This window comes from Gobius niger, assembly GCF_951799975.1.
Source record: "Gobius niger genome assembly, chromosome: 14".
In the NCBI taxonomy this organism is placed as follows: Eukaryota; Metazoa; Chordata; class Actinopteri; order Gobiiformes; family Gobiidae; genus Gobius; species Gobius niger.
This window is the reverse complement of record NC_136865.1, coordinates 7,999,806-8,021,835: the sequence shown is the minus strand read 5'-3', so window position 1 is coordinate 8,021,835 and position 22,030 is coordinate 7,999,806. Positions and strand designations below refer to the sequence as shown.

Genomic DNA, 22,030 nt, shown 5'->3' with positions numbered 1-22,030 from the left:
AGTGGTCACCTGGATGTAACTAACTGTTATGAACTTGGTTTGCTGCAGTTGCTCAGGTCTAGGTTCATCAAAGACTACACTGTGGGCACAATTAGTGTGCCAGTGATCTTTCTTCCCCCCCCCCCATTTTGTTATTTTTTCAAACTCTGAACTGTGTAAAACTGAAAGGCTGTTGGATTGAAGCGTCCCAGGTGATGACGATGTTTGTAATGAGAGAATCCAGTGTGCGGAATTTTTATACTGCTTTTTTCCCCTTGCACAAAATTGGAAGGAAAAGAGAAAAGACATCTGAAATGTTAATGGCTGGTCAGACGGACGCAGTACCAACTCTTGACATTTCTAAAAAATATTGTGATGGGACACAGAACCATCACACGTTTGGCGGCCAGTAGCCAACAAGGTCGTAAGAAGCGAGTCGACAGAAAAAGATGCAAAGAAACGGTCAACGACTGAAGAAAGATCAAGCGTTGAACCATCAGGAATCCATTATCTCCCAGTGCTGTCGTGTTCAGCAGCTGTAACCAACCTGAAGTGTGCAGAAGTCCAAGCTGTTCCATGCTCAGAGACATGGCTAATGTGAGAAAAGTGGAAACCCGACCACTATTAAACAAGACACATGAGCTAAAAAGTCTACTGGTTCTGCAATGTTCGTAAGACAGGTTTTTCACAGGTTTGATGGACTGGTGAGATCAGAGTGATCGAGTGAGAAGGCTTAGGCCGACTTAAAACACTTACAGCATTTCCCCACAGTCAGACACACAATCTATTCCAGCCTGAATAGCAGTTTGAGCGTTGAAGTGACCTGGGTGCTGTGCCTACTGCTTATGCCTATGGAGACAATAAAGTAAACACAAAATAACAGTGAACTGCGGCCTGTCTCTTGTCTAAGCGCTGCAATAACACACCCGCTGTCCCCGGCAGAGTAAGTTGCCTGTTTACAGTATATAGGCGCTGAATGCACTTCATCCAGCTCTTGTGTCAGACTGCAGAAAAAGAGTTTGTTGCGAGCTTCCCGGAGTGATGGGAATTGGAGCGAGGCCAGACCGAAAGCTCTCTCCCGCAGTTTTGACGGTTTGACTGGTCTCAGCCTCTGGCCTCTTCCTCCGCAGCCTGGCTCTCCTCCTGTGCGCTGCCAGCTATATGGACGGACTCTCCGGACAAACGTATTAGACAGCAAACGGTGTGCGGCGTAAGCCAGGGGAAAGTGAGAATATCCAAATGTCACGCTGCGGCGCTGGCATGGTGTCATCCTCGTGCCGTACGTTCTCTGAGCGATGAAAGGAAACTAGTTAAAGTCATTTCTAACTTTTACAAACGCTTTCACGATTTTTCACGAGGATGGGTTTATAAAGCAAGTTTGACACGTGGCACGGCAATGTGTACAACAACCCACCTCCATAGATTTATTTTTAGTCGCGAGTTTACGAACGCTACAGATAGTTCAGAAAACAGAGCGCACTGTAAGGGGGTTGGATCTTGCCCTAATATTCTGAAAATGTAGTTACATTGGCTTCGAGGAGCTTTTAACCGTCGCATACTGTTGGTCCCGTTTTCCTTTTTCGAGCTTATAACCATGTTACAAGTGTGTTTCAACCCACTGGTGCATTTTTGAGTAATCTTTCAATCCTCCCAGAGTTAATTCTTGGCACCACGGCAGCAGCTCCCAACAAGCTCCTCCTGAAGTCCTATGTTTTTTAGGAAATGCTTTCCTCACCGCTCGATGCTAAGCTTAACCCTTTCATCGCAAAGTAAAAACCCTCGTAGCAAAGGGGAGCAAGAGGAGGTGGATGGGAGGGGCTTTTGACAAAAAACAGGAAGTGAAACTACTGGGTATAAACAAAACAAAAACAAAAAAAACAGGAAGTGACCTCCCTCTCTCCTAGTGCAGATGAATTGTTTGCCTTTTTCAGCGAACCACGTTGTTTTTTTGGATACTTTTGTACGTCTTTACCGTGTTTTTGTGGAGGTTTGGTGGATTTGTTTACTTTGAGAGTCCTAAATGGTCCTGAAGAAAGCAGCGTTTTGAAGGTAAACAAACTGCTAGCTTAGCAGCTAAACCCATTTGAGATCTACAAACATCTTCTTCTGAGACACTGAACAGTGAAGAGGCACCAAGAGCCCCCACACTTGCAGCACGGAGGAGGCGTCACAAGAGGAGCTACAGGAAACAACAAAAGGGACCAACGAGGAGATGGTGATAGACTGTGGAGGGAGCTGTGCAGGAGGAAGAGGAAGGACGAGGTGGAGCTGACCAGTGCAGGACACCACGCTCTGAGACGGGGACAAGCCCAGGAGGCGGTGCACCGTTTCAGATGATCAGAGGAGACAGAGGGCAGCTACAGTTTCTCCATCCTCCAAGGTCATGCGGGTGGAGTGGCTGAAGGACAACGAGATCATCGACCCGGCCGAGGACAGGAACTTCTACATCACCGTGGACCACCACCTGATCATCAAGCAGGCGCGTCTGTCCCACACGGCCAACTACACCTGTGTGGCCAAGAACATCGTGGCCAAGCGCAAGAGCTCCACCGCCGTGGTCATCGTCTACGGATTTCCCATCAACCAGTGCCCCTCCTGTGACCAAAACAGTGAAGATGGCGGCCGCGACACAACGATCTTTCACCAAAGAAAAAAAAGAGTGGAAAAAGAGTAGTGCGCACTGAATGGGTGCTGCTGCCGGATGCTCTCTCATCGAATGCAATTTCTCCATCTGTGAGATCAATAAAGTATCATCTTATCTTATCTTATCTTATCTTATCTTATCTTATCTTAAGGTACATACACACCTAACCAAATCGTGCCACTGCTTCTATTTGGATGCTTCAAAGGCTTGCAGTCAGTCGCCCTTAGGTGTTCATTTCAGGAAGAGCCACTACTGTAAAAGAAGCTGCTTTGCTTGTGCTTTGGTAACAGTGGAAGAGTTTTACTACCTTTCTCTGATGCGCTACTCTGGCCTTAGCCCTCCGTAAACTCCTGCCAATGATCATTTCCCTACATCTACGTCTGGGTCTGATCTCAGTGGCCACGTTTCATCGGTTGAATTTCAACCTACCAATCAGCGAGCGGGGGAGGCGGGTGTTGTAGGTGACGTCAAGCATTTGCGCCGCATTTGCTGGTTGTAGTTTGGCAACGGCATCGGATACGAAAGTAATGGAAGCTCTTCAATCTATTCTGACTCGGCTCCCAAATATCCAGAAATTTAAATTAAAGCCTTGCCCCCAAGAGTTATGATAGAGTTATGATAGAGTTATGATAGAGTTATGATAGCTGCTTCACTCACTCAGGCGCTTTACGTACATCACGACCAAACGCTAGCAAACATCAGATCCAATCGTTTCCAACTTTAAAAGGAGTTCACCCCTCCCACCTGAAAACAGAGCTCAGTTGTGAAGATCGAGACCTTCTGTACTAAATGGTACGAGGGCATGGTAAGACCAGGCTACTGATGCGCAAACCTTGTCTCTTTCCTCCCTCCCTGCCTCTCCCGGACATTATTTCAATATGTGTGGGTTTGGAGTGTGCAGAATATGTCTGTCCAGCCTCATGTCATGATAAAATCCCGTTTAAAGCATGTTTGTAATCCAGTGCGTACTTGCATCCGCATTTTCTGATCCAGATGCCTAGGCTCGGGAGAGGCATTTCAAACCACAGCTGCTGTGTAGTCATGGCTTTTCCTCCTCTTTTCAGACGGTATTTCTGTTTCACTTGTGTCTTGATGTAGTGGAGGTGAGGTTATGTTGCTGCAAATTCAATGATCTGTGTCCTTTTTTCTCCTGAACGTTGTTCTCCTGGACCCCTTCCTCGCAGGTGAATGCACAGGTCTGAATGCACCAGCCGGGCAATTTACTCCCCCCCATAAATCTTTGATATTCTTTATTCATATTTTTTAATACTGAAAAAAAAATTACATTTTATTTTCTGAAAATATGAATCGATTTGACTTGCCAACTCAATCTTGAATTCAAATCGATTTTTTTGCCCAGCCGTACTGGGTATTTTGTTTCAGCTGTTTTCAATCAATATTGCATTTTCCAGCCAACAAAGTGGTGATAGAGATGTGTTTGAGATTGCCATTTATTTTCACAGTGTCCCTAGGAAAACGCTTGTTTGAAAAGTTACTATCTATTGGCAATACTTTTCCTATTATTATTTCTGAGGACTATTTTTTTTACGTCTTGCTGACCAACTCATTTTGAGTTGTCTGGTAAATACTTTGTCCACTTCTGAAGCAGAAGTCTGGATTATGCGCAATCTAGGCCCATTAAGAACAAGAATATTCATGAAAACATTTTCTAACTATCTCCATTTTCTGAGTTGTTATTGCAAGCATTTTTTTCCATTTCTGTCAAAGTTTCCAAACAAACTTGAGTCCTGAGTAGCTACTCTCCACTCTTATTCTCCCATCTCATGACAAATATATTCCATCTCTCTCCCCAAATAATTCAAACTCCCCTAACTTATTTTATTTGAGTTCCAGTCTCAGCGGATACATCATTATCTCGGTGACTGTAAAAAAAGAAAAGAAAAGAAAAACAGATTTTCCAGTCCATAGAATTTTTCTTCTAATCCTCACAGTGTGGCAATTTAAGGCAACAGCCCTTATCAAAAACACGGTTCTTGTTTTGGGTATCTGTCCGAGACTTGACGGACTTGAAAAGCAGCACAGTCTGCTTTCATTTCCCCCCAATATTTTATAATGAAGACCACTGTGTCGAGCAGAACCGCGCTGTCAAAAACAAACTATTGTCAAGCACCGGTTAATCTTTTATCGGCCGGATTTGCACAAGTTTCGGCAGCAAAAAAAAAAAAAAAAAAAGCTGTACCAACCACAAAAGTGTCCAGAATTTCAGCATCTACTTCCAGTTGTCATCAGTATCTGGAGTGATCAAACAGCATATGCAAACATTGCTACTTTTTTAAAAACAAATGCATCTTTTACACTTCTTAAAGTTTATCTCAAGAAACTTTTGCTGTCCTGTTTGCTTTGGAAATTTGCATAAATTTGCTTGAAATGGAGGATGGGGAGGCTACTCCTTCGGCGCGTGGGTAAACAAAGCGTTCTGAAGGGATGAATCCAGATACAAAGTTGTTATGGGGAAACGGGAGCGCCGTCAATTCGGGAGGGACACACAAAAACATCTCCCAACTCTTCTGGTTTGTTGGAAATTAAGTCTCTGTTTGCTCATGGATGGAATGACTCTTGACTGAAAGCAAAATCGACTTTTTAGAGCTTTCTACCGCGCTACGATTTTGTTCCCTTTTCAATTACAGTTGTTTTCACGTCTAGTTGATCCGTTTATAGTACACCGCCTTTCATTTCCCACATACCCACTCCCACAGCCATGTGTGTGTGACCTTTCCGTCCATTGACTTGTGACTTCTAAATACTAAATTACCAGAACTTGTGGTTCTAGCACTGATGTAGGACAGTCAGGGGAACAAGCATTGGATTTGCGTTGTGCTGGATTTATATGCTCAGCACTTTTTGTCCTTCTATGGTGAAGGATGGGCGGTGACATATGCTAATTGGTCCTCACACGCACGCTATTCCAAGTTGGCGTTCACCAACCTCAGAACACAGGTGACAGTCTTCAAAAGCATGGATTTTGAGAAGTTTTTTAAAAGAATTGGCCACCGTTTTTCCGTTTTGCCTGTGGAAGAGTGTGGTAGCTTCCAACTTCACCCCTGTTTGGAGCTATAGGAATACATTGGGAGAGGTCAAATGCCAATAACATCTTTGGTTGTTTTGTGTGACTGAGGGCACGCACAAAGACCAGACAGGTACGCATCAACCTGTCTCAGCTCAGGTAAGAACATATTTCAGTATGGAAAAACGGTGGCCTGTTCCGCTAAGAAGATGTTCATGAATGAGGCCAACTGTGTGTAGAAAGCAAAGCAATTGTCTGTTATAAATATAGAATTTTTTGCCCAACCAACAAAATGGAAGACAGAGACGACAGAGACCAGTGTTTCATACAGAGGTCACATTTGTGCCGAGGTTAGCGCTCGTGCTTCACGGCAAGAAGGTTCAATTCCCACCTGGAGTTTGCATGTTCTCCCCGTGTCTGTGTAGATTCCCCTTTGGGGCCAGGATTCCCCTGGAAATGAGATTCTTCATCTCAGTGGGACTTTCCTGGTTAAATAAAGGTCAAATAAATAAATAACTGGTCAGAAATGATCAAAATCTGTCGGGCCAAATCTAAAAACTTGAGCATAATATGAATGTACTACAAGGCTGTGTCTTAGGCCCTCTACTTTCATTTACATTAATGATCTTCTGATGTGCAATTTCCATTATTACTATACAGTACTTTTGTTTGTGTTTTGTTTGTGGGAACCCTGAGTCATTTAGCTTCCTCCACATGTTTTCAAAAATCATCATCATTTCATCTGGACAAGTTTGTTTTAGAGCTAAACAAGTTTCTACTCATCAAAAATATTGATGCATACCCTCCCACAATACGTGAAATGAGCAATTATGACCTCTATTTTCTCTTTGTTCAGTGATCCTTGTCTGTTGGCTCCATTTTTAAATATATATATAACTGTAGTCATTTCTGTCATTTCAATATACTTGTAATGCAGATCCAGGCGTCTCCGGTGAGCTAGCGCTAAAATAGTTTTGCGAATGGAGAAAGTTTTCCCGGGCAGGCAGAGCTAATTGGCCGGATAGGAGCTTATTCAGGACAACAGCGGTATTGAGGACAAGGCTGTTCCATGCAAAGTAGATTACAGCCGCACAGAGAGGAGAGGAGAGAGGAGCCAGAGACCGGGCTGCCTCATACTGTAGCGGCGCTCGTACGGAGAGTGATGATCCATGCACTGTTAGTTAGAGAGGACATAAACGCACTCCTGTCCTTGTCCCGGAGTATAATGTTGTGTATTTATTAAAAGAGGTATGATGATTTAGGTCTTTCTGAATTCATCTCCATTGCAGCCATGGGGCAAGACACCCCAGGATGATAAATATCGTTACCCGTATAGGACATTAGACCTTTCAAAATGTAGGTATACAGCAAACCACTGGCAGAGGGCACAATCCCACTCCTGTATAATGCTGTAATGAATCATTGAAAGTATGTCTTTTCCACATACATGACCAGAGTCCGCCGTAGTGGGACCTGGACCGTCACACCGGTCAATGGCTTTGTTGATTTTTGAGGTGGTGTCGTCAGATGCCGGAAAATTGAGTGACTCATAAGGCTGAATACAGACCAGTATTACAATATATGTGTGCCCCCAAGGACAGTGCCACCCCAAGGGGCACCTGGGGGACCTTATACGCACTGCTTGGGCCGCCAAAAATATTGAAAACATTGATTTTGAAAGAAAATTGTTATGTATTAGTGAAAACCTACTACTTTAGGAGCTCCCCACACCTGCAACACAGTGGAGGCGTCACAAGAGGCGCTACAGGAAACAAAAAAAAGGAATAAACGAGGAGGTATGCGGGTAAGACTCACAGCAAAACCACACATGCCTTCTATTGTCTGGCTAATGGACGTTCCCTGGAGAATAAAACAGATTAACTACTAAGCTCTTCCCAGAAGATGGTGAAAGACTGTTGTGGAGCGGAGGGAGCTGTGCAGGAGGCAGAGGAAGGAGGAGGTGGAACTGACCAGTGCAGGACACCACGCTCTGAAACAGGGACAAACCCCTGAGGTGGTGCACCGTTTCAGAGCATCAGAGGAGGACTGAAGGCTCTGGGTGCCACGGTTTCCCCGACATCCAAAAACATGCGGGTCAGGTTGGCCCACAGTGGCGGCGCGGCTCAGTTGCAGTGGCTCAGGACTAACACCTGAACACAATTTTGTTGACAAATAAACCGCTTAACTCAGTATACTTGATCAAGTATCGCAATGCTTTCAATACTTGTTTTGGAGGGACTTTTTTTCCAGTAACAGCACTTTGTTACATTTTATGTTCATGCACTTTTCAATCTGAACACTTCAATAAGTGTCAAATAGCATTTTTTAAATGAACTTTGGGCACCTTTTAAAGTAAACAGATAACTTTTTATTATTATTTATTTTATGACACTACAAAACAAACATTAAGTTGACAAGGCATGTAAGGTAAACAGATACTGTATTGCTGTACATATCAGCCCCTGATTATACGTATCGGATCATGACAAAAGTGCATTGTCTCAGCTTTATCAAATATTCATTGCTATGGCCGTAAAACATAACAAATTATTTTGAAAAGAGTGGATTATTGATTTTGGGGGACATTAGAACCTTTGAAAAGCCCTTGTTCACACTTGCCTTTGATTGGCGTAGGGGGACCGCAACACCCAGGACTTAAACAAATACCTGCCCATTTAGTCAAAGTCAATAAGTCTGTTCGGACAATGCTGACATTTCATTTACAGCACAAAGTGGTTAATTCTTTGCTCTGCTGGTGATTTCCGGAACTGTAAAGATGCCAAAAGTGGCAACGTCTGCTCAATGACCCACAGTAAACACATCAACAGTGTTTGTAACTGGCAATCCAATGTACATCAGAGTTTAGACAGTTTGGTGTAAGTGTCTTGACTTTAAACGCAGAGGAACGTCATGGACTGTGCCGTGTGTTGTATATCGAATGACGGGCTTGCTTGTTTTGTGAGCGAAAGACAGTCTAAAAATGCTGGATTAAAGGAACATGAGACAACTTATGAGGAAATAACATTATAAGATTGTTAAACCTCAAAAACGTTCCCATCACTAAAAAATGACCATATTTGTGTGACGACTTGTAAATGTCCACTAACAGGAAACCACAGAGAATAACTTGTACTGAGCCAAAGAGCTGAGTATGCTCCTCACTGCAGGCCTCCTTCCTCTGTTTGGTGATGGAACAATATTGTGTCTGGCTGCGCTCCCGGGTCAGAGCGGACAGGACCGAAGGGTGAGCGAAAGTTTACGAAAACAGCCGCACATGTGGCTTCCCTTGAACTTCTCAGCGCATGGGGGGAGAAAAGAGAGGCTTATTTCTACAATGTTTACACTTTTAATGACACGTTATCTTCCAAGGCCTTATTATTACCCAGCTAATTACAGCGTTTGGTAATATCCCTGCCACTTTGGCCCTCATCAAAGTAGCAACGTAATGCTGGCCGGATCGGGAGGAACGATATTGGATTTGGTGTTCGTAAAGAAGTCCAGCTGTTTGAAAGAATTGCATAACATTGAAATGAATGTAGATAAGAGCGGGAAAAGGGGTCTTAATGTTGCAAACTGTGAATGAACCGTCCAGGCTTAACTTTATGAGAAGATACAGTTTACATACAGTAATTAACTCGACTTTATGCTTGACTCATACACATTAGCTCTCAGTCGTCCTGGAGATTTTTTTTTTGAACAAACTCTAACAATCGATGGGTTCAAGGAGATAGATGCACGTGTGAGGCGTAATGTTACGAGGAGGACAACGTCCGTGCAGTAACTCCTAAAGACTTCCCCCGCTCACTTCCGTCAATAGAAGCTGCGTGACTTGTACAGAGCCTTTTACAACAAGCAGAAAATATATTTTCGGAAAGTGCTGCGCATTCCTACCTCATGGTCGAGGTCCTGAGTCCTGTGTCGTCGTCCAGGGTGAGTTGGAAATCTGTGAAACATTACTACACTATATACTTTCTGCTTGTTATCACAGCCCGGCACGATGCACGTAAAAGGCATTGTTCACAAGTTATCGACGCTTCTTCAACTGTTCTCTGCAGCTCTCTACAAGTCACGCAGCTTCTATTGACGGAAGTGAGCGGGGGAAGTCTTTAGGAGTTACTGCGCGGACGTTGTGCTCCTCGTATCATTACGCCTCACAATATAGTGCCCCTTTTTATTTGCTTATAAAATCGACATGCTACATTTCTGTGTAAATATACTTCGCATGAAAACACTTCACGTAACTTTATTTAAATAGGGAACACGTGGAAGAGCTTGGTGGCTTCTATCGTGAGCTTTTTTGGAGCTATATGACATGTGGGAGAGGCTCCGTTTGCGTGACAGAGCGCACGGACAAAGACCAGACGGGGATATATTAACTCGACTAAGGTTAGGTAAGAACATATCTCAGTATGTAAAAATGGTGGCCTATTCCTTTAAGATGTTTAAGGAAAATTAGCAAAAAGAATCTATGAGCGCCTCACGTTGTGCTTTCAAGCTCCCTCTGCTGGCAATAGGAGAAACACACGCCTATATTTTAGCTCACAACATGCAAACAAATCAATGGCACCGTAATAAAATCAACTGAGCATAGAATTTCTATCAGATGTTTTGATATTTGCAAATGAGTACAGTTGTAACTTTTGGAAGATCATTTCTTGTTTCAAACCTACGTAGTGTAACAGTAACACAATCCACACTCTAAAACCGTGTCGTGAAAAGAGGAGTCTTGCTTCTTCAGCATGTCTGAATTTCCCTTTTACTTGCTACAAAGAGCAAACTACAGAAGCACACCCCATTAAAAGGAACAAGCAAGTCTCCCTGTGCACGGTTTGAACTGCTGTCTGCATGTTTTCTCTGCATGTTTCGCGGGTCTGTGAATTAATAACAACCCAACACACCTGACATCCCTCGATATGAATAATGCATTTCCCATAACTCCCCGCGTGATGCATGATACCAATACCAGCCAGCGCGGTCCGGCTTGTATAGACCCGCGGAAAAGACAAACAACAACCGACCGCTCAACTTTGATTTCCTGAAAATGATGCGGGGATGATTTGGTAATTGATCCCGTTTTCAGCGATGGGGGGTCGATAGTTGTCACGGCGACGCGTGGGTGGGGGGGTTTCGTGAGGGATGGGAACGTCGAAGCGCACGCAGCCTCTGGGGGCCGCTGACCTTTGTGCGCGCCGTGTTAGCAGCACTTGGCCCTGTTGTTATGAGTGGAGTGGGGATGCCAGAGGTCGGCGTGTCCAGGGTGGTCAGTCCGTCACAGGGAGGAGGAGGAGGAGGAGGAGGAGGAGGCTGTTCAATACACAGGGAAAAGAAAGGGATCATTGCATTGGCATTCTCAGATTTTCTAAATTGTCAACTCAAATGACAGTCAGCATCATTTTCAAGTCTCTAACGGTTAGAGGATAATATGAATGTGATTGAAAAAACCTCTTGGTGATCCACTGTTCCAAATACTCATAGTTTCAATACATGGTATAGGTTGTAAATAAATGGTAATTTGTTGAATTTGTAGCATTAGGTCATATTTACTGAAATCAAAAGGGTCAAGTTATATTTTAACATAGTGTTAGAGGATAACATTAAATCGCTATTTATCATACTGGGTCAGGCTGTACAGTCGTACTATCTCTGTCATAGCCTTGACTGTGGTGCTCAGGCGCCCACTCTCAGCCACTGAATGCTTGTGCATCAGTATGACGCTCTTAGAGGGTATTAATCCCTCTTCTGTGGAAGCATAGACAGATTTGAATGGTAGGACTAGCGCAATGTCTCGAGTTCATGTCTCCGGGTCCCACACCGATGGTAAATAAACTTCTCCTGCGTAAGACATCCAGACTGCCGCCTGTTTTCATGTATCCTCTCGAACACCATTGTTATTTCTCTAACACAAAGGAGCCCTTCTTTGAGAGCAGCTTCAAAATTCTTAAATCCATTAAACTTGTGAGTTTTTGGAGAGTTTCTGCTTGGATTTCTTTGCAGGATGTCAGAATAGCCTCGAAGAGCTGCTGTTTGGATGAAAAGTGCCTCCCACCCTAATAGATGTTTTGCTTGAGGCTCCAAAGGTTCTCAGTAAGGTTGAGGTCAGGGGAGGAGGGGGTCCACATCATGAGTTTCTCTCCTTTTAGGCCCATAGCAGCCAGTGATGCAGAGGTGTTCTTTACAGCAGGACATGGTGCGTTGTCATGCATGAAGAGGATTGTGTTCAGGAAAGCACGGCTCTTCTTTTTGTACCATAGAAGACAGTGGTCAGTCAGAAACTCATATTTTTCAGAGGTCATTTTCACACCATCAGGGAGCCGACCAGCTCTCTCCAAGGTCACACGGCATCATCAGTGAACAAGACTGTTTGAAAATGAGTCCTCATGTATTTCTGAGCCACTGCAGCTGTTTCTGTTCATGAGCATTCAATTAACAGTTTAGGGGAGGCCGGATAGAAGGTTTATGCACAACTGCAGCCTCTGGAGGGTCCTACACCTTCATGTTCGGGAGACTCCAGAGGCACCAGCAGCTTCAAATACCTGTAATCTGATGTACAAGAGCATTTTTTTTTACCCCATTGGCAAATAAATGAATGTGAAATAAAGACAATATGTGTTGAAACGAGTCAGAAACATCTCAGAACAAGTAAAATAATCCAGGGTAAATGCCCAATAAAATCTTGACTGGTCAAAAGAACTCAAAGTTAAATTACTTTGCCAACAATTTTGACATTTAAACTAATCTTGCTCTTGATTTTTTGCTGTGTAATTCCCCCCCCCCCCCCCCCCTATTCCCCTGCAGTGTCTCACCTTAAAATAGCCTTTTACTGATTCCTTGGGACCATATTTTATTCCTGTCACATTTTATAGCTCAAATCCACCCCCACATATCACCGGCAGAAAACTCCAAAACCCTCTTTATCCTTATTTCACTTGAGCTTGACACATTTTTTCGTTGCGCACTACATTTTATTTTTTAACAAATTCCTCTTCTGGGTGGAAAAAAATGGCTCGGCATCGCGCGCCCATGCATCATTTGTACATTTGGCTGGTAATGTGTCTGTATCTTTGCTAATGGTGCTTTTGCTGCCAGCAGTCACACATATCTGATGTTCCTCCCCGGTGCGTTTGACATTTTTATTCATGTCGCCGACGCCTCTCCCTTAACTTACCGTTGTATTTGTCCTGATAATGTTTCTCTGTGCAGTGAATTGCTTGACAGTACATTTCTATCCGCGGTGATAGATGCTAAAGGAAAACATCGGTGGTCCTATTTTTCTACAGCCTGGAATCCATAGTGGTTGCTTTCCCCAAACGGCCTGTCCGCCTTTCTCCGCCGCGTGTCCGTTAATTACAAAGTGCCGTAACATTTCACGGTAATGGCCTCCTTACTGCAGATTAGGGCATTATGAGCGCAGTTATACGGCAACAGTTTATAACTGGGCTAAGGAGAAGTGAGCTGTGAAGAGCGATATCCCCACCCCGCTCATCTGCCGTGGCTGGCCGACCTTGGCGTGGAGATTTATAATGACAAAACTCCACTACACAATGTCCTGTGTGGGTTTTTTTTTCTTTTTTTTTAAGCCAGCGTTTTGTGATATTGTTGTACAATAAATGGTTCCCAGAGTCAATAAGCAGTGTGTCTTTGAGCAAGGACTTGTTTTTTTTTATACGCAGTGCATCCTCGACAAACTGCAACAAAAGCATGAGCAGTGCAGCTTAAGGAGGAACAACTTTCCTGTGTCTATTTGCCTCTTAACCTCATTTCGATTGTTCCGAAATGCTCTTTTAATGCGTCTTCATTTGCCTTTAGAACAATCAAGGTAAAGAAGGTATTAAAGACCCTGTACCCAGTTTTTTTTACTACTACTGAATGTGATGAGCCAGATTTTGTGCCTGGAGCAAGGACAGCACAAGCTCCAAACGCGATGGTTATCTTCTATGGATGCAGCTGTTGCTCTGATGTCAGCCTCACATTCATTTCCTCGTTTACATCGTGCTGCCTTGTGTTCTTCCTAAAAAGAACAGGCCACCGTTTTTCCATACTGAGATATGTTCTTACCTGAGCTTAGATGACTTGATTACGTACCTGTCTGGTCTTTGTGCGTACCCGTGGAAGAGCTTGGTCGCTTTTAACTTCACCCGCTTGGAGCTATTGGAATATACTGGGAGAGACCAAATGCTAACAACATATTTGGTCTTTCTGCGTGACTGAGCGCACACACAAAGACCAGACAGGTACGCATCATCTCGTCTAAGCTCAAGTAAGAACATATCTCAGTATGTAAAAACAATGGCCTGCTCCTTTGAGCATTATTCACCTTTCCGGAGGTTTGTGTGCCCGCCCTTTCACTCGTATTAGTTTACAACTGGAGAAGTCAAGATAAAATTACTACACAAAGATAAAGCAGTTTTTAGGCAGCGCAGAGAAACGGTGTTGACTTGTTGGTGCAGTTGAACATTGGACATTTTACACAAATCAGTCTACTGTGCATCAGATTTTAGTGATGAACATATTCACTCGTTCTCCACTGATGAATGGACTTTGTGCTCTACCGGAAGTGTCAATACAATGGAAGTGCCGAAAAGTGGGTGGGGCGGAATAAGGTGAACAGGCTCTAAACTAAAAACTTCATTAGCTCCATCGTGAGCTAAACAATGTCCGTGTCCCGAGCGAAAGAGATGTTGCCTCCAGCCGTTCCCGCTGTGGCACGGATCGGCACTCGCTCATCCGTAATTGCGTTAACGCGACCAAAACAAAAGTTAGCATTACTGTGACGGTGACCCTGAAAGTTGCGAAACGTGCTTGTAGAGTTATCTCTGTGAAGAATTGAGATTTCTGAAATGCATTATGAATAATATTATTAATAATATATTTTTAAACAACTTTTTAAGGTCTAAAAAAAAATGTACATCGCAATTTGAACGGTCACAAATAAAAAGTTGCAAAGGCCGTTATAATGACTACCTGACTTTTCCCATTTTCAAATTGTGGATGAAGTCGGTCGGCTATAGTTTAGTTTAGCATACACTCTTAGTTGCTGCCCCAACTTGTTTCTAGCTCTTGCAATAGCTCACAAGCATCCATATCGTTTGCTTGATTGAGTTTCGTGCACGTTTTGGGCGCCTGAACACCTTTTTTACACACTGTGCTAAGTTTTTTTTCCACAAACAAAGATCCATTGTCACCTGTCAAAGTTTACATCTACATGCTGACAACGCAGGAGCAATGATTGATAGCTTGCGCAACTAGCTTTGATGACACCGTGTTTTAAACTGTTTCCTATGCATATGTATACCTAGTACTTCAAAGCCACTCTGAGGAACTTTATATTTTTGGCTTCAAAGTGACAAAAGGAACTAAAATGTCACAAAAATGGCAGATGCATAAACAACCAAACTCTGTGATATCTTTTTTAACAGCAGTTCTTCCTTTCCTCGCAGCGGACCATGCCTCTGAGCGGATCACCCCCCTCCTCCGTCATGCGCCTGTGGGGAGCCGAGGCGGTGTGTGCCCCTGTCTCCAGCCCGGGGGTCCCCTGATGCCCGCCGTCCCTCCCCAAACCCCCCTTCCCCTCTCTCTCTCTGTCTCTGTCTCCTCGGACTCCTCTTCTCCCTCGCCCCGCCCTGCGCCCCCACCGCGATGAAGACCGCCAGCCGCGCCCAGCCGCCCCGCAGTCCCCCGCTGGTCCAGATGAGGCGCTACAGTCCCGGGGTGTACCCTTTCCTGTTCCCCTCGGTCATCAGCTCCCTGCCCCAGCTGCCCCCCGCCTCCTCCTCGCCCCACAGGCTGCAGATACAACAGCCGTCCAGCAGTGGGAGCACTCCTTCTCCTGTCGGTGAGTCCGGCGGGAATTTTTCTTTTGCTGGGCGGGGTCGAGGTAAAGCAAGCATTGTACGTTTGAAATGGTTGCACAATGATTCATGGGTTTTCTTGCTATGGGCGCCATTCTAATACCTTTCGAAAGATAGAATAGCATAATGTGCTGAGTTTCTCGCACATCTGCCGGTCTATGCGAACCCGGAAGTAGAATTATGGCGTCACCACTTCACAAACGTATTTCAACCGACCCAAATATCACTAAAATATTTTTGGATGACTCGAAAACGCGGGTGATCGCAGGCATCCATTTCAGATCACCCCGCACATCACTGACACACATGTATTTTCTGTTGCTACAAACTAGACTCCCTTCAATCATACACTGCGTCCAAATTATTATGCAAAAATGACATTTTTCTAAGATTTTCTAAATTGTCAACTCAAATGAGAGTCAGCATAATTTTCAAGTCTTTAACTGGTAGAGGATCATTTAAATGTGGTTGAAAAAATCTCCCAGTGATAACAGTATTTAAAAAAAAAAAATGAATGTAATAAAAACCTCAAAATCTACTGTTCCAAATTATTATGCAACTCATTGTTTCAATACATCTCTTATCTGTATGATGATTACGCTTAATCTTTCATGAGATATCGAAGGTCTTCATACCTAGACAAAGGCATTCAACTATTACACACTTTTCATCAGCAGAGAGATCCTTTTTCTTTCCCATATTGCTTGAAAATGATGATCTGCTTAATAAAGTGGAACACCCTTTTTCAGTAGTTTTTCCCTTGACTGGGCTTAACCTGAAAACTAATCATCCCAGGTCTCTGAGATTAATGTCAGTGATTCATAGAGCCCCAAGACACGATGCCATTCAAGAGTTTCATTATTATTATTATTATTTTTTTTTTACCTTTTTGACACAAAAATACAATTTGCATAATAATTTGGAACGCAGTGTAAACCTGATTAAACCTAGATTATTCAAGATTAATGGTGCGTTCAAGGCAACTGGTAACTGTTAAATTTTCCACCTCCCACTTGGAAATAATGCCTTGGAACACCGCTCGAACTGGTAATTACAACTTGTAAACTCGGAAACTTCAAGACTGCTACGAGTTCGTATGCGGGATGAAGACAGTGATGGCGCCCCCAGTGGAGGAGCGCAGCTAATGTTAAAACATTAAACATTTCCAATGGATTATAATTAACACATGTATTAATTGAATGTATATTTAATATTTAACCTTTTAGTGATCCAGTATGTGCACTTAGTAATAGCGCCTTTATTTTCCATCACAGTGGCCTCTATGACGCTCAAGGATCAATTGTTTTTTGGGGGTTTCTGGTCGTTTTTTTTTTTTTCTGCTGGTGAAACTATCTCCATTACACATGCAATCCATGCAGAAAACCTACCAGAAACATCAAAAAAAAATTGGTCCTGGGCGTTATAGAGGCCGCCACGATGGAAAGTAAAGGCGCCAGGCTAACCACCAATACGGATGCTGGGTCACTACAAGGTCAAATACATCGTAATATAAAGGTTTGTTCGTTCCATAAAGCTCCTTTAAACACTGAGTACATGTGGGAATTGTCAGTACAACCATTGTTTCTTGTTTTGGTGGCTATTTTATTCAATATTTGTGGCATTATTTGTAATAGCCCAGACGGGTTTGAACAAGACTGCACCAAAACTGGACCAGGAAGTAAATAATACCGATACAGATGAACACCTTTTGAATTCAGAGTTGCCCCAATCATTGAAAATCTGTATAAAATGCCTTATTCTGACAAAGCAGATTTCCATTTTTCCAAGATGATTAGCCAGCTCCTAGTATGCGTTACTCTTTACTAGACGTGCCACATTTCCCACGTCTTTAATGAATTAGTCAAACCCAGCGCGCAAAGTAAAACGAAGCATCTCTGCCTTCTCCCTTATTGGAGCACCTTGTCTCCATTACCCTCACTGCAGTAATGTTTTGACAGACTGTACCTATTGTTGTCTGGTTCTACTCTCCCTCTTTCATCACTACACCCCCGCTTCACTCTCCCTCTCTCCTTCCACTTGTGCTGTACATGAAACCAGCAGCAGGCAGGTGCACCCTGGGGCCTCTCCCTCTCCCCCTCTATCTCCCTCCCTCCGCTGTCTCCCACCGAGCGGCTCTCGCACACCTCACAGGGAGAACCTCAATATTGAACAGGTTTATTTGTCAGGAGTTGTTTTTCTTCTTGGTTGATTCTCCCGTCCCCGCGGTTGTTGCGTCTGCAGATCCAACATCAAGCCAATCAGTGTGCCTTTATTTCTTTGATATATAAAACGTTTGACCTCTATGTGCTCTACTAATCGATTAGAACCATGGAGCATTGCGCTTGTGGGACTGTGACTGTGACGGTAAACCTGTAACTTAACTTAATGGCGACGTCCGGTTTGAAGGGCCTTTAATTTGTTTTGTCTTCACTTCTCAGAACCCATACACCCATACATATATTAAGTGTGTTTCAGTGATAATGCATTTGGATGCTGTTAAGCTCGGTTTTTGCTGTGTTTAATTCATTTTAAAAGGAATATGCCACAACCTGCTGTGATTTGATCAGTAAAACAACAGTATAAGTGGGCGACAGTGGCTCAGATGGTAGAGAGAATCGTTCTATATCCGAAAGGTTGGCGATTCAAATCCAAGATCCCACATGTGCAGATTGTCGTTGTGTCCTTAGACCAGACACTTCACCCTCTGCCAGGAAAGTCGTGTGTGAGTGAGTGGTTGGTGGTGGTCAGTGTGGCCGATGGCGCGGATTGGCAGCCTTGCGTCCATCAGTCTATCCCAGGTCTTGCCTTATTGATTCATTATTAAAGCAGTACTAAGTAACTTGTTTACCTTAATAAATCCTTTCCACACGTGCAGGTTTCCCTGCTCTGACCCAGAGGCCCCAATACTCTCTAATAGAATCATGAAGAAGCTAACAGGCTAACGGGCAAAGCTAACTGCGGGCTAGCATCACTTTAGCAGTATTTACAGCCAAGTTTGAGTGAAAAAAAATATCTCCATTGTGTAATTGGATGTACAATATCCCTCTCTATCTTTGTCTTTTCTGTCAGTGTAGTATTTACTCTCACAGACAATTAGTGAGTATAAAAAAGGTAATACAACACATGCAGTGGCGCCTATGCCCTCCAGGGGAATGAGTTACTTTGTACTGCTTGAAAAAATATCAGCAATAATATTTCTTCTATATATGCATTTTGAAGCGTATTCCTTAATTATGCCTTTATTTAAAGGGGCTAGATGCAAGTTGGCCATTATACACTCACTACTGCCACCTCAGGTCATACGCGTAACTGCACCTTCTATATCAAGCTCGTGCATGACGGCACTTCAGACCCGAATTAACAGCTTTTTGAGCACTGGATTTTAGAGGCAGTTGTGGTGAACATGTCTGGGCTCTTTCTACACATTGGGACTTTGCTGCAAAATGAGGGGGGGGGGGGGGGGGGGATACATTATTTTAACATTTTTAAACTCTGTGAAGACCCTTTAACAAAAATGGATGCAGGAAAACATTGTGACTGGAGAAAGCAATGTTGACACAGTGTCGGTGACAAAATAAACTCAAGCAAGGTTTGGACTGACAAGCCTCCGTTCAGTGGGCAAACACTTAACCCAGTATGTGCCATTCTTGCTCCTTATATACAGCCAAAGATCCACCGGAAGCAATGACTATATTTTTGTAACTAAAGCGTTGATTGACTGGCGACTTCTACCTTACACGGCCCGTGATTGACGTGTCTAAAAGTGAGAAAAGAAAACTTCTGGAACGATGGGTTCAGTTCAAAGTGAAGAGTTTGATGCACGAGCACGGCACAAAGACTCAACTCAAAACACATGAACCCACCAGAGAAGTCCTTTGGTGGTGACATCGCTCACATTATTTACAACATTAGACAAAAGCACACAATGCAGGCCTGTCTGATTTGGATATGACTGAAGTCCAAGATAAAACAACAACCAGAATTTAATGAAAGTTATGTTTGTGTTTTCAGACAATAACACGTTTGTAGTGGGATCCCATGAGGCGCGTTCAAACCCAGGGTGAGGGTCTGGCGTGGCCCGCTCAGCCTGACTCCTACCTCCACCAGGGATGGTTCAAACAAGATACTGGAACGAACCAATAGGCTGCGAACATCTCTGGGGAATACGGGTGTCCCTGTCGCACTCCCTCAAAGCTGCCTATCCCTAACCGGAGATGATAATCAAATGTACTCTTTCAAACGACAGATCCCCGCTCCAAACAATGGATCTGTGTTTGAAAAGAACAGGTTCAAACCAGAAGTCAGAAATGAAAGTATTGTTTTGCGCAAGGGCCTTATTGGAAAAGACTGCAGTGTTTGTTCAAAGTCTGGTTCGAAATCATTGGTTCTGTCAGCCGTTTCAACAAGAGACTTTAAGTATACTTTGATTGCCTTCACTTTATATATTCTATATAATCACACATATAGGCCAATGCTATTTAATGCAGTTGGTGCCGGTTTTGCAGTCTTTACTTTAATATAAAAGAGAGACAATACTATTTTAATCATCTTTTGTAATAATGTTTCCACAATGAAGGACTATTTATCTTTTCGAAATCATCATCTTTAAAATGATGTTGGACCTACACCATTTAAACTGGTGTTCGAATGGAGTTGAGTTTGCACCATAAAAGATTACTTTATCAAAGTAGTACATCAATGCTTGTGTTTACTGCAAATTGCACAAAGATAGCCTCCACTAAAACAATTTCCCTGCCAATAGCTGGCAGCTAATGTTTTTAGCCTCAGCATCAGATCAGTCTAGACTCGTTGTCCATTGTCATTTTGTCATTCTTATTTGTGACGTGTACAAGTTTGTCTTTTTATGTCTGTCACTGTCAGAAAAGACTTAGTAGTTTTTACATGTTTTAAACTTGGATAAGGCTTGCTATTGGACCTAAACCATTGCCATGTGTATCTCGTTTTTTCTTCGTTTTAATATATATATATTATTTTTATTTTTTTAGTCTTTCACAGATAAGAATACAAAATAAAAGTACAAGGCGCGATTGAACAGTGATTCTCAAGGTCTCTGGACCCATAATTTACCTTTTGACATTTTGCAACCCACTATCACTGTTAAAGAAGAACTAAGTAACTTGTTTACCTTAATAAATCCTTTCTGTAGTTCCTCTGGGGGCAATACAAGTGTTTATGGGATGATTGGGGGGGTCTTTCATATCCCCCTGGTGTCTCTGGCTAGAAAACCACAATTGCAACTTTGCTGTCTCCGGGTCGGAGTCACCAATACACACTAATGGAATCACGAAGAAGAAGCTAACGGGCTAACAGGTTAAGCTAACAGCAGGCTAGCACCACTTAAACAATATTTACAGCCAAGTTTGAGTGAAAAAAATTATCTCCATTGTGTCTTGAGTTGTGGCACAATGTACAATATCCCTCTCTCCCTTTGTCTTTTCTGTCAGCGTAGTATTTACTCTCATGGACAATTAATGAGTAAATAACAGCAATATGCTACGACACCTGCAGTGGCGCTTATGGCCTCTAGGGGCATAAGTTACTTAGTTCTGCTTTAACTGCGATTAATCCAGAGTCCTAAACAGACCGACTCATGGTGTCTGTGGGCAATATAAAGCAACATTATTATGATTGGAAAAGGTCCTTTAACTCACTGAATATGACCATGTGACCCACAGGTTGAGAATCAATGCTGTAGATGTTTTATTGACACACATCACCAGAGATGGTACATTTTACTGCACAATTAAAACCTGAAAAAGTAACTTTTATTGTGAGACAGAGCTGCATGATGGTTTCAAGCCTAAATAAAGGTGTGGGGCCCGGTTTAAACCTCTCTTAAATACACCCAGTTGAATGCTTGAATGCACTGAACACACGGATCTGTGGCCCTCAGGGAAAAAAGTTTGGACCCCCCCTGCTGTAGAGGGACTCATCTGATGAAGTAAAGTTAAATACCTTTCTGCAGCAGGTACTCCTTGTCCCGCGGTGGTTCACTAACAGGTTGTATGTGTAAGAAACACATCCGACGTGTCAGCGCTGGTTAATGGGTGCTGTCAGCCCCCCTCCTCAGCCCATCTGTGCCCCCTCCTCCTCGCTCCATCTGCCGGAGCACCCTGGGGAGGGGAGTACCTGTACCCGCTGCCTCTCTCTGTACCAGCCCGCTCTTATCAAAGGGAGCGCGCGCCTTCACATCTTACCCAGGCATGAATATTTCAGACACTGTTTGTAGCCGCCTCACGTAAGCAGAATTCTGATCATGCTCAGGTTCATCACAGGGTTAAAAGGACTAACTCGACTGCAGTGTGTTACTATGTGAATGACAACACATTACTTTCTCCAAAATTGAAGGTAACACGGCTTTGCTTTAAGTGGGTCAAGTTAATCTTTGATTTTCTCCTTCAATCTGACGCTGGCATTTGACCCATGCATCAGAGCTGCTGGGGCAACATCTAAAGACCAGTGGACGATCTTCGGATTTAAACCCAGAATGCTTCAGGAGTTCCGAGATGCAGG

General features: G+C 43.4%; 1 protein-coding gene across 1 annotated transcript in view; it reads left to right on the top strand.

Annotated features, from left to right (window-relative positions):
• The window catches only part of LOC306974123 (retinoic acid receptor beta-like), a 300,752-nt gene that overhangs the window by 154,490 nt on the left and 124,232 nt on the right, over positions 1-22,030 (top strand). The window contains exon 2 of the mRNA XM_079571267.1: positions 15,086-15,480. Coding sequence (XP_079427393.1) covers positions 15,285-15,480 — 196 coding nt within the window. The 5' untranslated portion in view covers positions 15,086-15,284. The remainder of the gene's footprint in view (positions 1-15,085; positions 15,481-22,030) is intronic.